The sequence below is a fragment of the Epinephelus moara genome, chromosome 7 (assembly GCF_006386435.1).
Source record: "Epinephelus moara isolate mb chromosome 7, YSFRI_EMoa_1.0, whole genome shotgun sequence".
Classification (NCBI taxonomy): domain Eukaryota; kingdom Metazoa; phylum Chordata; class Actinopteri; order Perciformes; family Serranidae; genus Epinephelus; species Epinephelus moara.
The window spans coordinates 9,955,090-9,975,649 of NC_065512.1; the positions used below are offsets into that span (position 1 = coordinate 9,955,090).

At 40.7% G+C, this 20,560-nt stretch overlaps 1 protein-coding gene across 1 annotated transcript in view; it reads right to left on the reverse strand.

Annotated features, from left to right (window-relative positions):
* ints6 (integrator complex subunit 6) overlaps positions 1–19,870 on the reverse strand; it is a 40,719-nt gene extending 20,849 nt beyond the window's left edge. Inside the window, exons 1-5 of the mRNA XM_050048097.1 lie at positions 19,392–19,870; positions 19,175–19,252; positions 18,458–18,607; positions 8,073–8,162; positions 4,842–5,025 (exon numbers count right to left, since the gene is read on the reverse strand). Of these exons, the coding sequence (XP_049904054.1) occupies positions 4,842–5,025; positions 8,073–8,162; positions 18,458–18,607; positions 19,175–19,252; positions 19,392–19,502 (613 nt within the window). The 5' untranslated portion in view covers positions 19,503–19,870. The remainder of the gene's footprint in view (positions 1–4,841; positions 5,026–8,072; positions 8,163–18,457; positions 18,608–19,174; positions 19,253–19,391) is intronic.
* Between the last annotated feature and the right edge of the window lie 690 nt (positions 19,871–20,560).

Below are 20,560 nucleotides of genomic sequence, written 5' to 3' on the forward strand. Positions count from 1 at the left end.
TTGCCATATGTGTCCAACTGATTCTGGAGAAACACTGCAATGTCCAGCAGATCTGAATGGGCTTTTCGTCTGAACAACCCCAAAGTCTTAAGGTGCCTGCGTAAAGTCGACAAACTAATGATAACACCATCTATATGACTTAAAGACAAGAGTATCTCCCAGTGTCTCAAACCCAGAACAAAGTAAAACTGGATTAAACTGTTCTATCGCTCTCTTAACTCAGAAAAAAATACTCCGAAAAACAGAAAAAATTAGCCCGAAAAACAAAACAAAAAACACCACGAAAAACAGAAAAAAAATTAGCCCGAAAAACAGAAAAAAAATTAGCCCGAAAAACATAAAAAAATGATCATCAAAAACAGAAAAAAAATACCATGAAAAACAGAAAAAATTACCACGAAAAACATAAAAAAAATATCATCAAAAACAGAAAAAAACCCATGAAAAACAGAAAAAAATTACACCGAAAAACCGAAAAATAAAAAAATTACTCTGAAAAACATAAAAAAAAAAAAACTCAATAAAACTCTTTTTTTTTTTTATTTGTCAAGTGAATGCAATACGCTTCCGTAGACTCACAACTCTTTTTTGAGTGGTCCCCAACACTTTTAATTTTGTCAAGGGGGAGGGGGGTAAATTGTATTGAATATTGTAATTTTATAAACATATTCCCTCTGTACCCTCATGTATTTTTAATGTGTGTTGTGGAGTGACACCGAAATAAAGTTTATCTATCTATTAAATAATGCTGGATAAAAGCACATATTTAAATATAGAGCACGCTTAGATTAACTCAAACACTATGGTATCAGACTATAGATACAGTACAATTACAAGCGCTCTCCACTTTACACTGTGCTCATCTTCATGGGGCCGTATCAGTCCTTTACACTCACTAGATGTCACCGGCATGCAAAGAGGTACATTTGCATGAAACGTAGCTCCAGAGCTCTGAATCTACTTCGTTTATTTGTCACAGCATCAGTCACAGGGCAGTGAAGGTCACATGAGTAAAGCCCATGAATCAGACAGAAAGTCTTGCGAAGCTACAACCGATTAGTCTAACTCAGCCTTCTGGCTATTTGCTGCCTCCAACTTCACCTCCAATGACCTTGTTATGCACCCATTCACTCCCTGGTTTCAATAGGCCGCGGCTTTGTGTCAGGTCTGCCATCAGCAGTAATGGACAGGCAGCATGTACTGTAGACTGTCACTGACAATGGAGCTGTGTCATGTTCTGCATTCAGCACCACCGACTGCCACACAGGGCTTTGGTGAGCTCGGCTCTATCTCTCTATGTGTGTGTTAATCATAACCTGCCATCAGCATCGTTCTAGCGCGTTCCTCCTGCCAGCTGCTTCCACAGCCGGGCAGCGTGAGGACTGGAGACAGGAGGGATAAAAGTCCACGTCTATAAGAGGATGTTCTTTAAAACTGGTAGGTAGGCAGCCGATCAAAGTCATAGGCCTGGAAGTATCGTGACAGGCCTGTAAGTGGGACAAAGACGGTGCCAATCCTGGACCAGGTGGGAAAATCTGAGCTTTTGGGTCTTAAAGGAATACCACCCAAATTACCACCTCCCCCATGTTACACTGAGTTTGTAAAGAAACTTGCATGCCTCCACTGTCAACTGAGAATCCAAAATTGAGAAGATTCTTGATGAATTGAAACCATTGGTGTCTGTGTGTATTTCCTGTTTACAAACTCTCACAGTAGGGCTGTCCCGAACACCATTTTTGGGGTAATGCATACATAGTAAAAAAAGAAAAACAAAAACCCCCCAGAAGCATTTACATATTGATTTAGATGTCAACTACCATGATAATGGTAGAGGCTTCAAAGCTGTGAAGTATTTGGGACAGCCCTATCTCACAGTAAAATCTAAGTCAGTGGTTCCCAACTGGTCCAGCCACGGGGTCCAGATTTCTCTGGTCATTAGCTCAAGGTCTACACAGTTAAATATTTGCATCATATTTGCCTGTCGCCATGTCCTCAAGCTAGTTTGCTGTCTCTGTCAAGTAGGCGTCCGTTAGTCACTCACTCTACGGCAGACAATTACACTTCAAAATAAAAGCTTTGTGCCGGAAATTCACTGTGCTTTAAATAAAGCGTGGTTTTTACAAACTTGACACGTTTGCAAGTGAACTGTGGTCTATTCAGAATGGACCTGCGACCCACTAGTTGGGAGCCACTGATCTAAGTCTCATTTATCCAGTTGTATGCTCGGTACATCCCAAACAGACAGAAGTTTCCGACGGGGAAACCAAGTGAAAATTAAACTCATCTATGCTCCTTTCAAAGTCAGACTCCGCTGAGTAATTTTACCTCGCTGAACACAGGAGCTGCTGGTCTACGTCTGCTCGGATCAGTTTGTTAGTTTGTGTTATTGTGTGACTTTGGTGTTTTAGAGGGTTACTTCAAATTCACCAAAGTCTCACAATAACACAGACTAACTGATTGAGGCAGTGGTAGACCAGCAGCTCCTGTGTTCAGTCAGGTAAAATTACTTTAAAGAGAGAATATAAAAGTTTCAAATGCGGCATCTTCAACCACCTGTACAACGCAAGGTCAGGCGTTGTGTGCAACCCTTGTGCCTTTTCTGTGCCAGCTTTCAAGAGTGTTGTGGCAGGTTGCGTCTGAGGTTGCTAAGCAACCTTAAAAAGCACCGTATCGTAGCCTATTTACCTGAAATCCTGAGTGCAGAGCTGATCTTCTTCCAGGAACTGTTTATAAGTGTGTACGCCTTCTTCTCCATTTACCACAGACTGATATTTATGGAAGAAGGGAAAGATATCTGTCGGCTGTGATTGGTTGTTCTTCGTCATAACATCGCACGCTGCTGCGTTCCAAAAGTTGGACTCAGTTATCTCAGGGTGCAGCCATCGCGCCCTGAAAAATAGGGGCTCGGGAATGCGTGCATGCAGTGCTGCTCTGGTGTTTGATCGTGCCAGCTGCGTGTCTACAGTGAAAACAACTGATGTGAGGGCGCAAAAAACGCGGCATGTGTACGGCCCCTTAGTTAAGCGCCCCATCAGAGCGCTGTCGGTTGACTGGATAAATGAGATCCGGATTATACTGCATGAGTTGTGTTAAGAGTTTGTAAGCTGATGTTTTGATACAGTTTTGCTGTCGTTAAATGCGGACCACTATGACTTTGATTCATCACTAATTTTCTTTTTTTTGGATTCTTTGTTCACTGTTTGCATGCGAGAAAAGTTTTCTTAAAGAATTCAGCGTAGGACAGGCTGAGTAACTGATGTACAAATGGTCATTTGGGGGATGAAGTTTTCCTTTAATCAACAATGACTCCTGAAGTGCATTTGAGCAAAGCGCTAACCCGCTTCACAACAGCTCCAGCAGGCCGCCTCAGTGGTTAAAACAAGCACATACTGTGTTTGTACTCGGCTCCCACTGGCAAACCTGTAAACACAAGTAACTCTGAATGTTGAGCAAGACGGTGCTGAGACAGAGCTCGGGGCTGTCCCCCACTGGAGTGAGAAACAGCTGCCAAGGCACGCTTCCTCACTGTCACCAAGTTCTTTTCCCTCTCCAAAACAAAAAATACAAGAAAACACACCCATTATTCTCCTCTTTCTTTGTATTGATAGACATAATTCATCCGCTGCGCTGCGGAATGCATTCGACAAATAGCTATTTTGATCTGATGTTATAAATACTTTGAGCTTGTCCCGGCTTGCTCCAACGGGCTCTGCTGTAGAAATGTCACTCCCAAGAGGAATATGTTGATGATGTTTTTCTCAGATAAAGGTCATAATGACAGCCATTTACAAACAATCAGCTGTTACTCTGTGAACAATAACAAGTAACTAAAATATTCTGGTGTGCAGATGATCAAGAACATAAATAAAGAATAAAACTGTCATGTCTTTTTTAGCCAGCTGTCTGACTCCTGAAGAAGAGGTGGAGAATGACTGTGTAGTCTTTACTTTTTTGTCCCTTACAAAGGGTAAGTAGTATATATGTGGTCTTGGGCAGAGGTAGGTTTTATGTAGGACTATAGTTATTAGAGTCCATCTATCCATTGCTTTTCAGTCGCAAAGACAGCAGGCTGAGCAAAGTATTCCAGACGTCCCTCTGCCCAGCAACGCTTCCCAGCTCCTCCTGGTGGACCCCAAGGCACTCCCATATTAGATTAGATATTTAATCCCTCCAGTGTGTTCTGGGTCTGCCCTGAGGCCTCTTACCAGTGGGACGTGCCCAGAACACCTCTAAGGTGCCCAGGAGGATCCTGATCAGATGCCCGAACCACCTCAACTGACCCCTTTGGACGCGAAGGAGCAGCGGCTCTACTCCGAGCTCCCTCCGGATGTCCGAGCTCCTCACCCTATCTCTAAGGCTGAGCCCAGGCACCCCATGGAGGGAACTTATTTCAGCCGCTTGTATCTGCCATCTCATTCTTTCGGTCACTACCCAGAGCTCATGACCATAGGTGAGGGCTGGGACGTAGATGGACCAGTAAATCGAAAGCTTTACCTTCTGGTTCAGCTCCTTCTTCACCTGCCAAACCGCTGATCCATCTCACGCCCCAGTCTAGTTATTAGAGTGTGTTAGGTTAATCATTATTGTGCCAACAAGTAAGTGCAAGTACTAATCAAGGTGGCTACTTTACTGGAGAGGGTCTAAATAGCCACAGGTTGCCTACCCCTGGTCTAACCAAAGATATTTCTTGGACTTGACAAAACTCCTCCACAGCTGCAGACGTTAGACATCATATTATTCTAATGACGAGTAATTTTCTTTTGTGTGTAAAATTGGTGGACTGCCCCTTTAACTACACACTATACATTAAGCAAACACCAGCCTGCACTCAGTCCGCCTACCTCCAGTGACCTCACACATGGGAGTGATTGGAGAATCATCAGGCGGGACGCCACCCAGGGGCTCGGGCTCCACCGAAGCGTTGCCGGGGATGCGCAGCACCAGAGCGAACAGACGCTGGTCCCAGCGGAAGGGCTCCTTGGTCAGCTCACTGCCGGGCAGCGGGGTGGTTAGAGGCAGATGGAGCTGGACGGTGGAGGAAGGAAACAGAGGACTGAGTGTTAATGACAAATCTATCAGGTATTTAATTCACTGCATTATCCGAAAACACATATTCCCATGTGGCTCTCATCTACAGACCTTTTTTTTTTTTTTTATTTAAACTTGAACTTGCTGTAAATGTACCACATCCAGTGCTATAGACTGTCACAGAAAATGTGCTTCATATTGCCCACCACTAGTCTGGGTTGTCACCAAGAACAAAAGAGCACATCTAAGGTTGGTAGTTAAACAACCGTAATTAATGCTAATGTTCAAGCAGACACCTTCTACAAACTGAGCTCCTCTTACAGTAACAAGCGTCTCTCCATCTCTGCTCCTCAAACACAGGATTTCTTAGAAACTCTTTTCAGACAATCCTCAGGCAGCCCAGACTTTTAAATAACTGCCAGGAGAGCTGCAATTAAAGTCAAAACTTGCCCACCAAACGTCACTCTGTGCCCAGTCTGAACAAGCACAAACCTGGAATTATCACAGAGCCCATAAATTAGACCGCGGCTGCAGAATCAACGATTTAATTGTATGTGTTTGACCTCCAAGCTACAAAACTGAAAGTCCTCTCCGTCTCATGGGGATCAGCAGCACTAACAGTCAACCTGGATGACAGACATGGCAACTTACAGATGGAGAGCCAGAAATAAATTAATAATTGAAGGCAGAACGAGTTACTGAGTCACTGGGAGGCAGATTTACTCTGACGAGCACGCCACAAAGGAATCAACGTGTTCACGGCTTTTCAAAGGCAACAGACTACTGATATTTGTAGCTCTGCTGTCGTTATTAGTTTTGGTTATTAGTTATTAGTTTGAGTTTAAAATGATTTAAATGGAGCACATCAGGCAGTTCCAGCATCTCAAATGTAAGTTTCAGATTTTCTGTTAAATCTTACTGTTAAATTGAATATCTTTGGTTTTTGGACTGTTGGTCAGACAAAACAATCGATTTAACACATAGTGCTGGACTCTAAAAAGTTATGATGGAACTTTTGACACTATTTTCTAACATTGTAAAGGCATAAAATGTGAATTTTTGCAGGTTTTCTTAGTCTTTTATGATGTTAAATTAAAAATCTTTTGGTTTTTGGACTGTTGGTCAGACAAAACAATCAATTTTAAACATCACAGTGGACTGAAAATTTTTAATGGGTCTTTTTATACTATTTTCTAACACTTTAAAGACCTCAAATGTGAATTTTTGCAAATTTTCTTAGTCTTTAATGACGTTAAATTACAAATCTTTTGGCTTTTGGACTGTTGGTCAAACAAAACAATCAATTTTAAACATCACACTGGACTAAAAAAAAAATTTCATGGAACTTTTTATTCTATTTTCTAACATATTAGGGTACTTGAATGTGAATTTTTGCAGATTTTCTTAGTCTTTTATGATGTTAAATTAAAAATCTTTTGGTTTTTGGAATGTTGGTCAGACAAAACAATCGATTTCAAACATCACACTGGACTCTACAAATTATGATGGAATTTTTGCACTATTTTCTAACATTTTTACGACCTCAAATGTGAATATTTGCTGGTTTTCTTGGTCTTTAATGACACTGAATTGAAGATACTTTCGCTTTTGGACTCTTGGTCAGAAAAAAACAATCAATTTTAAACATCTGGTCTCAGAAAATAGTGCAAAAAGTTTCATTATAATTTTTAAACATTTTAAAGACCTCAAATGTGAATAGTTGCTGGTTTTCTTAGTCTTTTATGACATTGAATTGAAGATCGTTTGGGTTTGGACTGTTGGTCTGACAAAACAATCAAATTAAAACATCACTATGGACTCTAAAAAATGATGAAGGAACTTTTGACACTTTTTACCAACATTTTAAAGACCGCAAATGTGACTTTTTGCTGGATTTTGTAGTCTTTTATGAGATAATATTGAAGACCTTTTGGTTTTTGACTGTTGGTCACATAAAGCAAGCCACTTGAATTCATCACCTCGGGCTTTGGGAAGTCATGAGGGGTATTTTCTTCACGATTTTCTGTCACTTTATAGATCAAACAATGAATTGAGACAATAATCAGCAGGTTAATCAACAATTAAAATATATGTGGGTGTACACACAAGTATATATTGGTACAATAACATATATTTATACTTTGTATAATTCATTTGTTTACTTATTTAAATATAAAAAGATAGCAGGACAAGTTGATGAAGATATATATGTAATATCAATATTTATATGTATTTTTTTGTAAGGCAAAGACAGCTGGTATTATATATACACCATACATTTTGACTAGTTTATACTTTTAAGTCACGCATGATTGATAATTTATATTACATACGAAGACAGGTTTCTGTAAGACAGATATTTGGGAATTAATATTATATAGATATACATGGGTTATTTTTGTGTGACAAAATTAAAAAGCAATAAAAAAAGGTTTATTTAGAGAGTCTATAGGTTTATATACGTATAAAGAAGCTGTGTGTGTTATTTTATTGGATGACTCATGGAGAAGGGGTGAGATTTAGTAAGTTTGTACTTCCTCCCACTCCTTTGCAAATGTGTAACTCAAAGTAACGACACTGACAGCTGCTTTTCATTATGCTTTAAATTATTTATAAATACTACTTTCTGTCTGCTTGTTTGTATGTTCATGTCTTTTTTTGTAACTTTAATCATGACGTGACTTAATAAAAACTGACCTACATTTCAATCTTTCTTCTAATGTGACGATATCTAAAGAGTAACTTTCAACCTGAACCCTATCTCCTCATGTTTTGTGTCTAAGTATCTGATGGGAACAACTATTTCTGAAACTGTTTCAGTACTGAGTGAAATCAATAAAGGCTGCAATGTAACCACTTAGGTCATTTGTACACTGTCAACGTATGTTCACTGAGTTAACTGTAGCCTCCACAGTGACAGAAAACAGGGAAGGTGTTTGATGAGGTAATGGATGCTTGTGTTAAAGTGAAACGTTGGCATGTGATCAGACAGGCTCCCGAGTTTTCATCCAACCGAGCACGGAGCCCTTCTGATGTTGGCTGACCTCGTCTTGGACTCCACCGCCGCTTGTCAACTTGTTGCCGTCGGTGATGGCGATTATGATGGCGGGCTCGAGGAAAAAGGGGTTCCTTCCCTGCAAAGAGACAAAAAAAAGACATTCGCAATTAATTCTCAAACTAAACTAAAAGGGGAGACAAAAGCAAAAGCATTTATAGAAGCCGGGAGCAAATTCACATCATAATTTAGCAGGTGTGTATTTATAGCACTGAGGCATAAATGAGCTCAGATAATGTGGCATTATATAGATAACTTAGAGGGGATCTACGTTAAGTGGCAGAGCGTTAACTCAGGGGAATCATCAAGGGGAACAGTAAGAGTGCAGTCTTTAGCAGAGCGACTACATCTATGAGACGAGTATATCTGCAGTATATGTTCGCTCTATCTTCCACCACAGCACAGTGCATTACCTGAGGATCTCTTTTCTGCTAGACCCCACAATATTTCATGACACCAGCACTCCACACACTGATAAAATGAAACTGGAGCAGCACTGCATTTATCACTATGCATCAGCCCTGTGGGATCTCCACAGAGGCCACAGAATAACTCGGCGAGTTAACAGTGTAAAAACCTCAGCGCGGTCCTGTCAGCGAAAAAAACCCGTCAGCACACTGACTGGACCTCACTGCGGAGCCGCACAGAGGCTTCACAAAGGCCATCCTGTCCCGACAGCGCTGTGATTATTAATGGATGTGGAGCCGCTCAGTTTGGACTCTACCTGTAGGCTGTGGCTCCCGCTGAATGATGGATCTGTCCGGTTACACAAACAGCCCAAAGTAAACAGAGCAGGATACTACCAAGATCCACTGTGCTCCAGGTATCCATGACAACCTGGCAATTTTGTTTCTCCCAACCCCGAAATGATACCGAGCACTTTCTTAGCATGCGAATGAGTCGGCGATGAGGCTTAGTTGCCAGACGAGTGATGATTTCATCCGTGTCACATCAGAGCTTTTACTGTTGCTATGCAATTAGGTGTCGGTCATAAGGGGGCTAAAAAAAGCCAAATGCAGCTATTTAAATTAGATTTTGGGAGCATCACATCAGTCCGTACTGATGATACAGAGCAGCAGGCAGCTCTGCTCCTGTAGTCTCGTCCACTACAGTCAGACAGGTCAGTGTGTTATCACATGTAGAGTTAAAGGTACAGTTGGGAACTTTTATAAAAACGAAAATTGAAACGGTCACTTTGTCCACACAGTAGTCCAGGAGACGGATGATCTGGTCTGTGTCTGGTCGGAAGTAAAGTTAGCTAAGCTCACGCCTAGTGTCGATCCCATGTGTGACTACGGCTGGCCGATACAACGTCTGTGTTCGAAATATTGATATATTTTCAAGCACGATATAGATGTAGACAACACCGTTTACATCGATATAGGGTCAAGTTGCTTAACGCTGTTCTACCGAAAAGCCACACCAGTGGGCATCTCTCCCTCCCACACTCTCCGCCCTACTCATTTTCAAGTTCTCCAGCAACACAGAGAGAGACACAGAGCTGCTCCTCTGTTCAATCTGTCCGTTCATTAGTCTGCAGTGCAACATCAGTTTATATGTTGCACGTGCTACGCCAAATCAGTCTGTGAGATGAATGAAATTAGCACAGTAGCACACAGGCAGAGCTGTTTGATCGTGTCAGGTGAGTATTTGTTTGCTAGTTTGTGTGTGTGGTGGATCATAGAGCATCGCCGATCTTTTTGGTAGTTGTAGTCTGATGTGTGACATTGAGACAGCGCCTGGATGCATGCGACAGATCTGTTTTAAAAATGCAGCGACAACACAGACGCTTCAAATACACGACATATAACGCAGACAAAACGTCTCTCTCGTTCCTCCCCTCCCTCGGCCTCTCTGTTGATGCTCTATGCATAAATATGATTAATAGCTTAAATAAATAAGAATATTTAAATAATTTTCCAGCACTAGATTCATTTGAAAGGCCAACAGATGGAAAACTACTTTTTAACTCCCCCCACAAAGCTTTTTAATTGTTTCAAACTACAGTGGATTTAGACCTACTTGATACCTTTATACTCATGTTAGTTTTGTGTCCTGTGCTGCAAACCTTTAAACCTCTGTAGCTCCAGCACTATGTGCAAAAATGTAATGTACAGCCCTGCTATTTATGCTATTTAATGTTTCAATTACATGTTGTGCAGCTGCATATTTTCAAACAGGGCAAAAATAGCCTGTCTTTGCATTTTATTTTGATCACAGTTGTTTTTTGGAAAAAGTGCTTGTGACAAAAATGTGGCTCATTTCGTAGAAAATACTGAGATATTTATCGTGTATCGCCATCTAGTCTAAAAATACTGAGATATTTGTCCATATCGCCCAGCCCTATGTGTGACTGATGCAGGCAGGCGCCAGCCACCTTTACACATGTTTTGGCTTTATCCAAAACTAAATAGTTTCTGGAAGTCAATATTTAAAACTTTTATTTTATTTTTAACTAAAATTTTTTGCCGGAGAAACGGTCTGCTACTACTGCAGTATTTGGAGTAGGTACACAAGATATACATCTTAGTCGCTAAGCAAAAAAATATGATAGCTTTGGCAAAAGAAAACTAGTTATTCTATAAGAGGGTGTGCTCAGAAATTGTATGCAATATGGCAACCATTTTTAACCTGTATAGAAAAAATGGACACCATTGATGTTGCATTTTGTACTATCCATATTTAATATAATTTACTATATTTAATTTAAATAATTTAATAATTTACTATAAAATATAATTTACTGTATTTAATTTAAATAATTTAATTAATTTAATTTAAATAATTTAATTAATACAATTTAAATAATTTACTATAAAATAATTTACTGTATTTAATTTAATTAATTTAATTTAATTAATACAATTTAAATAATTTACTATAAAATAATTTACTGTATTTAATTTAAATAATTTAATTTAAATAATTCAAATATAATTTACTTATTTATTTGTAGCTTTCAATTATTTTTTGTTAGTTTTTCTTATGCCTCATTATTATCTACTTTTTTTTGTCCATTGCATTTTTAAATTTAATGTATTTATTTATTTTTTGTGTCTCATATATGATTTCTGTCACATTGTACTTGTAATTACTAACGCAGTTGATTCAGTTTGATTACTAAACAGTACAACAGGGATGGGGCTCTGCTGGAGCAGAAACTTGTCAGCTGTATTTTTGATTCACTGCATCGTGTGTGACTTCAAATGCCAATAAAAAGACCTTGAGAAAAAAAGGCTTGCTTATAAAGACGGGTTTTTAGAAGCTGCTTCAGACTGTCCAAAGATTCAGTGAATCTGATCGATCAGGGAGTTTGATTCCAGACGGTCGGGGCTGAAACAGCGAATGCACAATCACCTTTTGTTTTGCAGCTGGAGCAGGTGATGGACAGCAGGCTGGGATTTAAGGATAGGAGAAGTAGGAACGAATCAGAAATGTAACTGAAGGCAAGGTCATGCAGTGCTTCATATGTAGTCAACAGGATCGCGTAGTTTATTCTGAATTTTACAGGAAGGCCACAGAGGGATGCAACACCAGGTGTAATGTGTGACCGATGGTGAGTTCTAGTTAACGGCCTGGCAGCTGCATTTTTAAGCAGCTGTAAACGATTTAGAGCACCTTGACTGAGGCAGATGCAAAGCAGAGCCCGAAATACTCTTTCCTGTGTACGTGCATGGGGACATGAAACTTTTAAAATGACATCCATAGACAGCTCATCCATCTTAAAACAGCAGGACCAGCTGGTTTGCCAACACAACACCAGACTGATGGAGATCCATTAAAGTTGCGTTCATCACCGGCGCTGACGTGTTTACTTCCGACCAAACATCTCCGATCATATTACTTCCTCTCTCCTCCGTTCCTGTCCTCCCTTTCTCTCCCTCTTTCATTGCTCTCTTAATGAAACTGTGATCAGTGTCAGGATTACCCGCTGGCTGCCTCCCTCCCTGCCTCCATACTCCTCTTCATCTCCCTGGGGAGAGTCACCTCAGATGCCTGGCAACCTGGAGGGCTCTTTGTTACAGTAGCGAGAAGCACTCCAGGGCAATATTAACTCCCCCACAGCCTCACTCCCCCTTTGTCTCCCCCACGCACTGCCTCTCTAACTCTCGTCCCCACTGAACATCTTACACCTCGAGCACTTAAGATGAAAAATCAAAGTTGACTTCTCTTCATGAATTAAATTGGAAAGCAAAGCAGACGATATTGAGTCATTACGCGGGGCCCTTTCGAATACAAAGTCAACAGAGCACGAGCCACTGCATCACTTTGGTTCGGCTTTGATTTGCAGCTGCTGAGGTAAATTGAGACAGAAAAACATAAAGACAAAGAGTGTGTGTGAGTGTGTGTAGTCATCAGAGCGCTGATGAAACCTCTCAGAGTTCTGACTGCACCTGAGAAGATTCAGCCTTACAGCCTCTCTGCTCGTAAACTTGAAACAACACAGACCCTTCAGATAAATTCAGAGGAAATTCGGTTCATCACTAACATCTGCACCCCATGTGCTGCTTTAACCACATGGGCACTGATAAAAAGACAAGTGCATGCAGGAGTATCATTATTAGTGTGAATGTGACGCTCACTTTGAAACAGTTAACAACATAATCTGCTCATAAACAAATGAACTCTCTGCAGAGACGCACTTGATCCACTTCCTTTAAAGCAATCTGCTTCACTTTAAGGAAACAAAACAAGTAACAAAACAGTCTATTAATTAATATACTAAAAATTGATTGCTGCTTTTCTCAATTTTAGATGAGTGTCAAGTAAATATCTTCAAGTTTTCCACTGTTGGTCAGACACAAGAAGCACTACAGCAGCAGACGACATTGCATGACCCCAGTCCTGGTTTCTCTGCACTGGCTGCCTGTGTGTTAAATATTGATTTTAAAGATTTTACTGATCACTTTTAAAGCTCGTCTGGGTCCAGCCTCAAGCTACATGGCAGAAATGTTGACCCCGTATGAGCACGTTGGATCCTCAGGTGGGGTTCTTCTGGCCAATCCAAAGTCGAAGCCTAAATCCAAAGGTTTTAAATCACTTATTAAAGCCCGTCTTTATGTCTTGTCGTCTTTTTATTTAACTTTTAATCCATCTTGATCCTCATTATTTATTATTATTATTATTTTGTGTTTATTGCTTTTATTCTTTTTATTGTATTTACTTTAAGTGATATGTTTTTAATTTTTAGCCCCATTTCTTATTTTCATCCGTTGTCTTGCACCTTATCTTATTTTACCTATTTTGTCTTGCCTTAGTTCAACTGAGGTGTCTTGCTTCTGCTTCGATTGTGTTGAAGAACTTTGTAAACTGTTTTCAAAAGGTGCCGTATAAATAAAGTTATTATTATTATAAATATGAAGATGCCATTTTGGGTGGGGCTACAACTGACAATTACTTTCATTGTGGATTATTTTCTTAATTAATCATCCTTGTTTTGTCTATAAAATGTCAGAAAATAGTAAAAAATGTTGATTAGTGTTTCCCAGCGCCCAAGATGACGTCCTCTAATGTCTTGTTTTGTCATAGGAGTAAAAAGGATAATAAAAATATTCACATTTATGAAGCTGGAATCAGAGATTTTTTTATTTTATTTATTTACTCAGACTTAATAAGCTGTTATCAAATTAGTTGGGGATTCATTTAATAGCTGAAAACTGGTTGATTAATCATTGCAGCTCCAGCTATAGGAAACTGTGATAGGCATTTCTCATTATTTTTAATATCATCATGACTAAATTAAAAAATAAAAAATAAATAAATAAATAAGGGATTAAGTATAAAATAATTTTATAATTTTAAATATATGTATTTATTTAATAATAACTACATTTTAATATTTTTTAATTATTCTTTTTAAATAACAGATTAATCATTTATGAAATAATTGTCAGTTGCAGCCCATTAAAAAGATCATTACACCACTTCTTTTGAAAGGACACAATAAGCTAAATAAAATATTTACTGCTCATTACAACAGTGGCTATGATGTCAAAGAGGTGAGCATGCCATTCTTTCTGAAACTGACCTCCAGCTGTGAAAAGCCAGCGAGGACAGGTCATTAAATTATAAATACTGTTAAATCGACCTGTCGTTAGAGGTCAGCGGAGCGGGACACAGTAACCTTGACCTCAGTATGTGCTGTTTGCGGTCACAGGCATGTGTCTGTGTCCATATTGCTTCTGCCAGCCTGGTTGGCATTTGACATTTAAACTCCCCGAGAGTGCCTGACATACATTATGTATGTCATATGTGTTACCCTGCATGTTGCGGATCAGTCGTTTGTTACTCAGGAAATGCTTGCTAAGCATTTACGACTGCTCCTGCTGACTTACCTCCAGAGTGGTAAACAGACGTCCAGGTTCTACATCCAGTGTGTGGACTCACTTAGCAGTCACACTGGGTATGGACTAGACTTTAAAGCTTACATTAATAATGACTACTCTGGCAGAAAACTGCATTTCAACAGACTGGACAGGAGACAAGAAAACCTCACAGGCTGGTGTGATGCATCTCCTGTTGCCTTCTAATGAGACTAAATCAGGATGGATCCACTGTGGTCATTGTGTGTTATGGTGCACGGGAAGTGGCACGATGAAAGGAGAGGTTGTCATCGACATTAGAGCAGCACTCACACCACAGCTTCTATCCTTCATACTTGCTCTCTCTCATGCAGTTCTACTTTCAGCAGCTGCCTCCGTAAACTGGAAGTTTGACCACAGAGATTTAAACTGGTGATGTCATCGTTAGGCAGCATTTATGGAGCTGGGCCAGTAATATTGAATTAGTACCAGACTTTGTGGGCTCAAGGAATATTTCTTTGCTATATTCAGTCCCAATTAATTATACGTGAACGTAGGCTTCCAGCTGTGAATCAGACCAACTCTGCGGTTCAGCTGGAGGAGAGCCTTGTTTCAAGTTCACAAATTAAAACCGAGTTGTGCAAAACAATGGAAAACAACATCAATGGCGTCTAATTTAAAGCGCATTTCTTCTTGTGAAGCCTTTTCTTGAATATCCTGACATTCATGATCTTGTTTATCAAATATTTAAAAAAGGTATGCTATGCAGGATGTTACTAAAAAACAATGTACAGACTCATCACCTATGACCCACTCTCGTGCTATGTTCAGGATGTTCCTCTGTGTGTACGCCCACAGTGCTCAGGTGAGGTCACACTTTTTAAAAAGGTAGCATCCAGGTGCCAAAAGGTGAGCAGCATGCATCCAAGAGGAGGCAACAAAAATTGTGAACACAGCGCTGAAAAAATGCAAATATAGCGAGGCCAAACGCCAAACTGGCAAAGCTCATTTGAAATAAGAGCGAGTCTGGGGTTGCCTTTCACTTTCGCTGGAGATACCGTTTGCAAACAGGAATCAACAATTCCTGCATAGCATACCTTCAAATAATTCAAATATATGACAGATAGATATAGATGACAGAATAAAATATAAAAATATTTTCTCCTCCCAAAAAGCTTGAGAGTGGACTCCATGGAAAGTTTAAAGGTCCTCTGGCGAGCAGGGAACTACACTCAGTTCCTATTTTCTTTAGGGCTACCAAGCAAAACATTATGCAGTCTAAAACAACAACAACCCAGCAGTAAATCACATCTTTATGACGGCTGTAATGTTCGGTTTTTGTTGAGAACGCTTCAGAGGGGCGCTGAGAGTTGCTCCAAATACTTTGTCCAACTCATCTGTGTCAGTGAGGGTGGACTAAATATTAGGAACGACTCTCAGGATAACAGTGTAACAGCAGCTCCTTCCCGACCCTTAAAGGGGAAATACGCCCATTTTCAAACTTCATGCATGTTATCCCTATGATCTAGATACTCTAAAAATAGTAGCCAACATGAACAGCTCTCCCAAAACCAAAAACTAGAGTGCTGAAACTCAAATTTGTGATGTCATCAGGTATAAAGGCTGGAGCTAATCCACAGACGGAGAGCACCCAGGGGAATGTGACAAACAGAACTTTGATTTTATTTGTGGAGATACGTGAAATTGACAAATTGGTTTACCAGTGTTTCTGTTGTAATTTTCATTTTCATTTGACTTCCGGGAAGTGAACGCTGCCGTGATTAATGGCCGCTACTCCCCAGCCCCTGCTGCATCGCCCTCAGTTTTTCGACTGATCTTTACTGACTCCTGAAATCACTTTGCATCGGCTCCCAGTTAAATACCGTTACTGACTTTATGATCTTACTCCGCACCTTTAAGGCCATCCACAACCAAGCTCCTCTGTACCTCTCCCAACTCTTGCACACCCCCACCTGCACTCTCAGGTCTTCCTCTTGCATCAACCTCACTGTCCTGCCAGCCCACCTGACCACCTGAGCCTTCAGCTGCCCCGCCCTGCGCCTCAACTCTCATCAACATCAACTCTCTCTACTTTCAAATCCCGCCTCAAAACTCACCTCTTTCTAGCCTATTCAGTTTGACTCCGTCCATCTAGCCACACACATCCACTATTTTCTCTGCATTTTATTCACTGAAAACTTGTTTTGCTGATTATTAATTTTTTGTTCTGTTATTTTACTTTATTATTTATTTTATGCTTCTTTATTCCTTACCTTGCTGACTTTTTAATCTGCTGTCATTTTCTCTTTCTTTGCCTGTCAGGTGACCTTGAGTGTCGTTAAAGGTGCCTATAAATACAACGTATTATTATAATTATTATTATTTGTTTGAAAAGAGATATTCGCGCATCCAGCTGTCTCAGATGCAGGTGCATTGGAAAATATCACTGAAGTCTTTGAACAGAAAATCCCACACATTGCTCAGCTTTACAATATATTAGTAACACTAACGTTTCGGCGTTGAACACTCCAGTAGGACTGAAACGTTAGTGTCACCAATAAATTGTAAAGCTGAGCAAGAGCAGTGTGCAGGATTTTCTGTTCAAAGACAGTTGAAATTTACAGCCATAACTGTAACATATAAAGATATATAACCAAACATGAGGGTCCGACCTATCTGATGTTTCTGCTGTGCTTATTTCAAGTACTACGCTTCTTTATTAGCTCTCTGATGAACCAAATCTACCCACACGGACGCAAAGAAATGTACTGCTGTGGAGGAGGGCTGCAGTAAAACATATTTCAGCCACCTAAAGAAAGTATCAATTTAAGTGTGAACTATATTTGGATTATTTCCTCTGCATCACCTTACACCTTAAACCAGTCGAGGCAGCTGTAGACCAGCAGCACCATACAGCGTTTATTTAAACTGATATTGATTTTTTTTTTAGGTAGGCCTCTTTTTAATGAAGAAAAACTAGGGAGTGCAGCACTGAGTTAAGGCTCTGTGTAGTTAGTTGTAAAAAATCAGGATGGGGCACAGACTCACTTAGAGATAAAAAATAATTGGCCAGCTCACTAAGTGTAAAAGTCCATAATATAGGCAGGCTGTAGTTAAAAATCCTTTTTTAAAACATGGATGACCAACACGTTTCGACTAGAGAGTCTCCATCAGGGTGAAGACTCTCTAGCCTCTTTTTAAGTGGCTGAAAATGAATCAGCTGAGGCAGCGTTTGCTCAGTGCCGGCTTATTTTAAGTACACATCGTAGCGGTTTTCAACCTGGAAGTTACTGTAAACTCAGTGTCATCCTGTCTGACACTCTATAAAAAAGGAAAAACACTCTGCCATAACATCAGGTTCCTATTAATCGTCTATGTAGCAGCTCCAGACGTTTTATACCCTATGGCATCACAAGTTTGAGACTAACTTCTCTGGTTTCTGGCTTTTTAGAGTAGCATGTGTTAGCAAATATTGATTTATATTTCCCAGGGTGTGGAAATAACATAGTGGAGTTCTCAATTTTGGTGGTGTTCCCCTTTAAGTAACGCCTCCCCGAAGCAGCTCCAAAAAAATTAAAATATTACAACCCATATAAAGTTGGGATTTAAAGCAGGTCTGTTGTACTAGAGAGCATTAGTTTTAGCAAAGTGAACCTTATAAAATAACTTAGAATTTTAAATGTGTTGGAGATTCTCAGATTTTAACTACATCATGCACGACTACACTTTAATCTCTATAAATCTAAAAATATTAGCACCAAGCTGTCCATGATTTCTCAAAGTGGCAGTTTGCAGCGCAATCTCGAGTCTCCAAATCAATGTCGTAATCAATAACGGTTACTGCGGTGCAAAAATAAGTTCCTGTTTTTACTTTGTTGCTGTCATGTTTGTGTCATGAGCACATGACTGAAAGTGTGTGGGGTCACAGTATGCAGGTGGTTGATGCTTGTAAGACTGGGGATAGGGGAAGGGGAGCAGGGGTCAGGTCTGTAGGGGGGGCACATTGCACCAGGTCATTATAACACTTGTATTATCAAGCTGATTTCCTGTCTGCCTCTCCAGTGCTACGTACCTGTCCATAGTTGTCTATCCCAGTCACTAATCTATTGAGATTGAGTAAATCAAAAGCGGTCCTCAAGGACTGGCCGATAGATGTGAGCCCAGTTGCTTGGAGGTTCCTCAGCTCTGTCATGAAGGTGGCGTGGCTCTCCTTCCATCCAGCCTTTGAAAGAAAACACCAACAACAAAACATATTTGGTTAGCAACAAGCACAAAGTTAAATAACTACACCACTGTTGTGAGCACCAGGCAACTTCTGCAGGAGTCAAGGGTTAACTTTTTTATTATGACTTTAAAGTGATAAACACATACATAGGTCGCTTCCTCTTTATGTGCCCAAGCCAATAATGTGACAGCACTGCAGCTGAGATGTGCCAGGCTGCTGCGACCGGCACACACATCACACATTACAATGTGTGCCGTGACTAAAGTGGCAATTTGGTCTAAACAAGTAAAGTAAGCTAGTCTGTCACCCTCCACCACCACCTCCTCCTCCACCTCCTCCTCCCTCTCCCCCCAGATATCACCTCGCTGTATAAATAACACCCAGAGTTCCTTGCTGCTCACATTGAAACAAAATGTCGGCCATGTTTTAAAAGGGGTATGAAAGCTCCTCCTGAAGATTTCCTCTACACAATTGATGTAGTGATCACAACGTGGTGGAGCGATGGAGGGGGACAGTCAAATCTGCGCAATGTAAAGCTGGACATGACCCGAAAACAAACTCTACCTTTATCCCGAACGGAACGTCTTCAAAATTTACCAACATATACCGGTCCCCTCGGCTCGCCGGATCTCTCCCTCTGAGCTGTGGAAATAGTAGAGAATTATTTACGGTTATCGAGAGATCGGCTGTGACAGGCGAGCTTGCAACAGTACAAAGATGATCTGAACCGCAATCCCCGCTCGGGATCTCCCAATATGAATGTGTCCCGTGGTTACAGTACCTTCATAAAAGTCTCAACAGCGCCTTTTGCTATGTCCAGATAGGTAGTGCCCAGATGGGTGCGCTGGTTCATTGAAGCGGACGTGTCTATCAGAAAAAGTAAAACGGGCATTGTGATGGTAATGACACGTTCTGCATGGACTTGGTGTCAGTACAACCGGCCAAAACGCAAAAAAAATCTTTTGTTCTCCTGCCGCCTGTATCACCTCTCAGCTAGCTAGCTAGCTGGCTAACTGTCTGTCTCACACATTCTTTCAAAAAAAGTGTAAGAATAGTGAGTGTAGAAGCCCTTTCCGGGCGAACTAACCTAAAAACCTCAAACCCTAGGGGCAGGTTATTGATTCACGAGGGATTTTGATAATTTTTACAATATTTTGCAAATATTCCTAAGTTTCATAGAAACAAAGTTCCCCCTCATAGTGTGTCCCTGCTTCTCCCTACACTGAATGCGCTGTGTCTTGTCCACTGGTTTTAACCTAAGCTCCGCGTTTGACCCCGCCTCCCAAGCGGTCTCTCAGCGTCACGTGCGCGAACGCTCGCTCCTCATTGGCCGCCCCGCGCCGCTCATTACCATATCCAAATAAGGCCAAAGCTGAGCGTCTCGTGCGCATGCTTGCTCGTCTGAGAGGCAGGAATGCAAGGAAAAAATTCTGTACATGCAATATGTGTTGAAGAATACAACATATGTGGCGACGCACGCTTTCCTGGAGCTTTGCCGCTGCTGTGTGAGGACGTTTTGTTTAGGACTGGGCCCGTGTCTGTCCCTGAGAGCTGATTACATAACAACAACATTTACCTCATCTTATGCACGGGCGTGGGCTACTGAGAAAGACAACCCCTAAAAGACTGAAAACTGAGGATAGACAATATACAGTGTATTAAGAAAGCAGAGGCAGGATACACCCGGGGGACACTGAAAGTACTCGCTGACACCATGGCACTTCATGTGATGACCAAATAAAGACAGCCCTTTTCTGCGAAACGATGTGAAGGAAGAGGTTTGGCTGCAAGGGACTGACATGCGCGCGCACGCACTCACACACCCTGCAGCTCTAAGATGGCTATACTTTGTTTTTCTCCCCCATATGTGCAATGACCTGGGCCTACATGAGAATCACATATTAAAACTATGCTGAAAAGAGATATATACAAATAAAAGTCAGAGTTCTT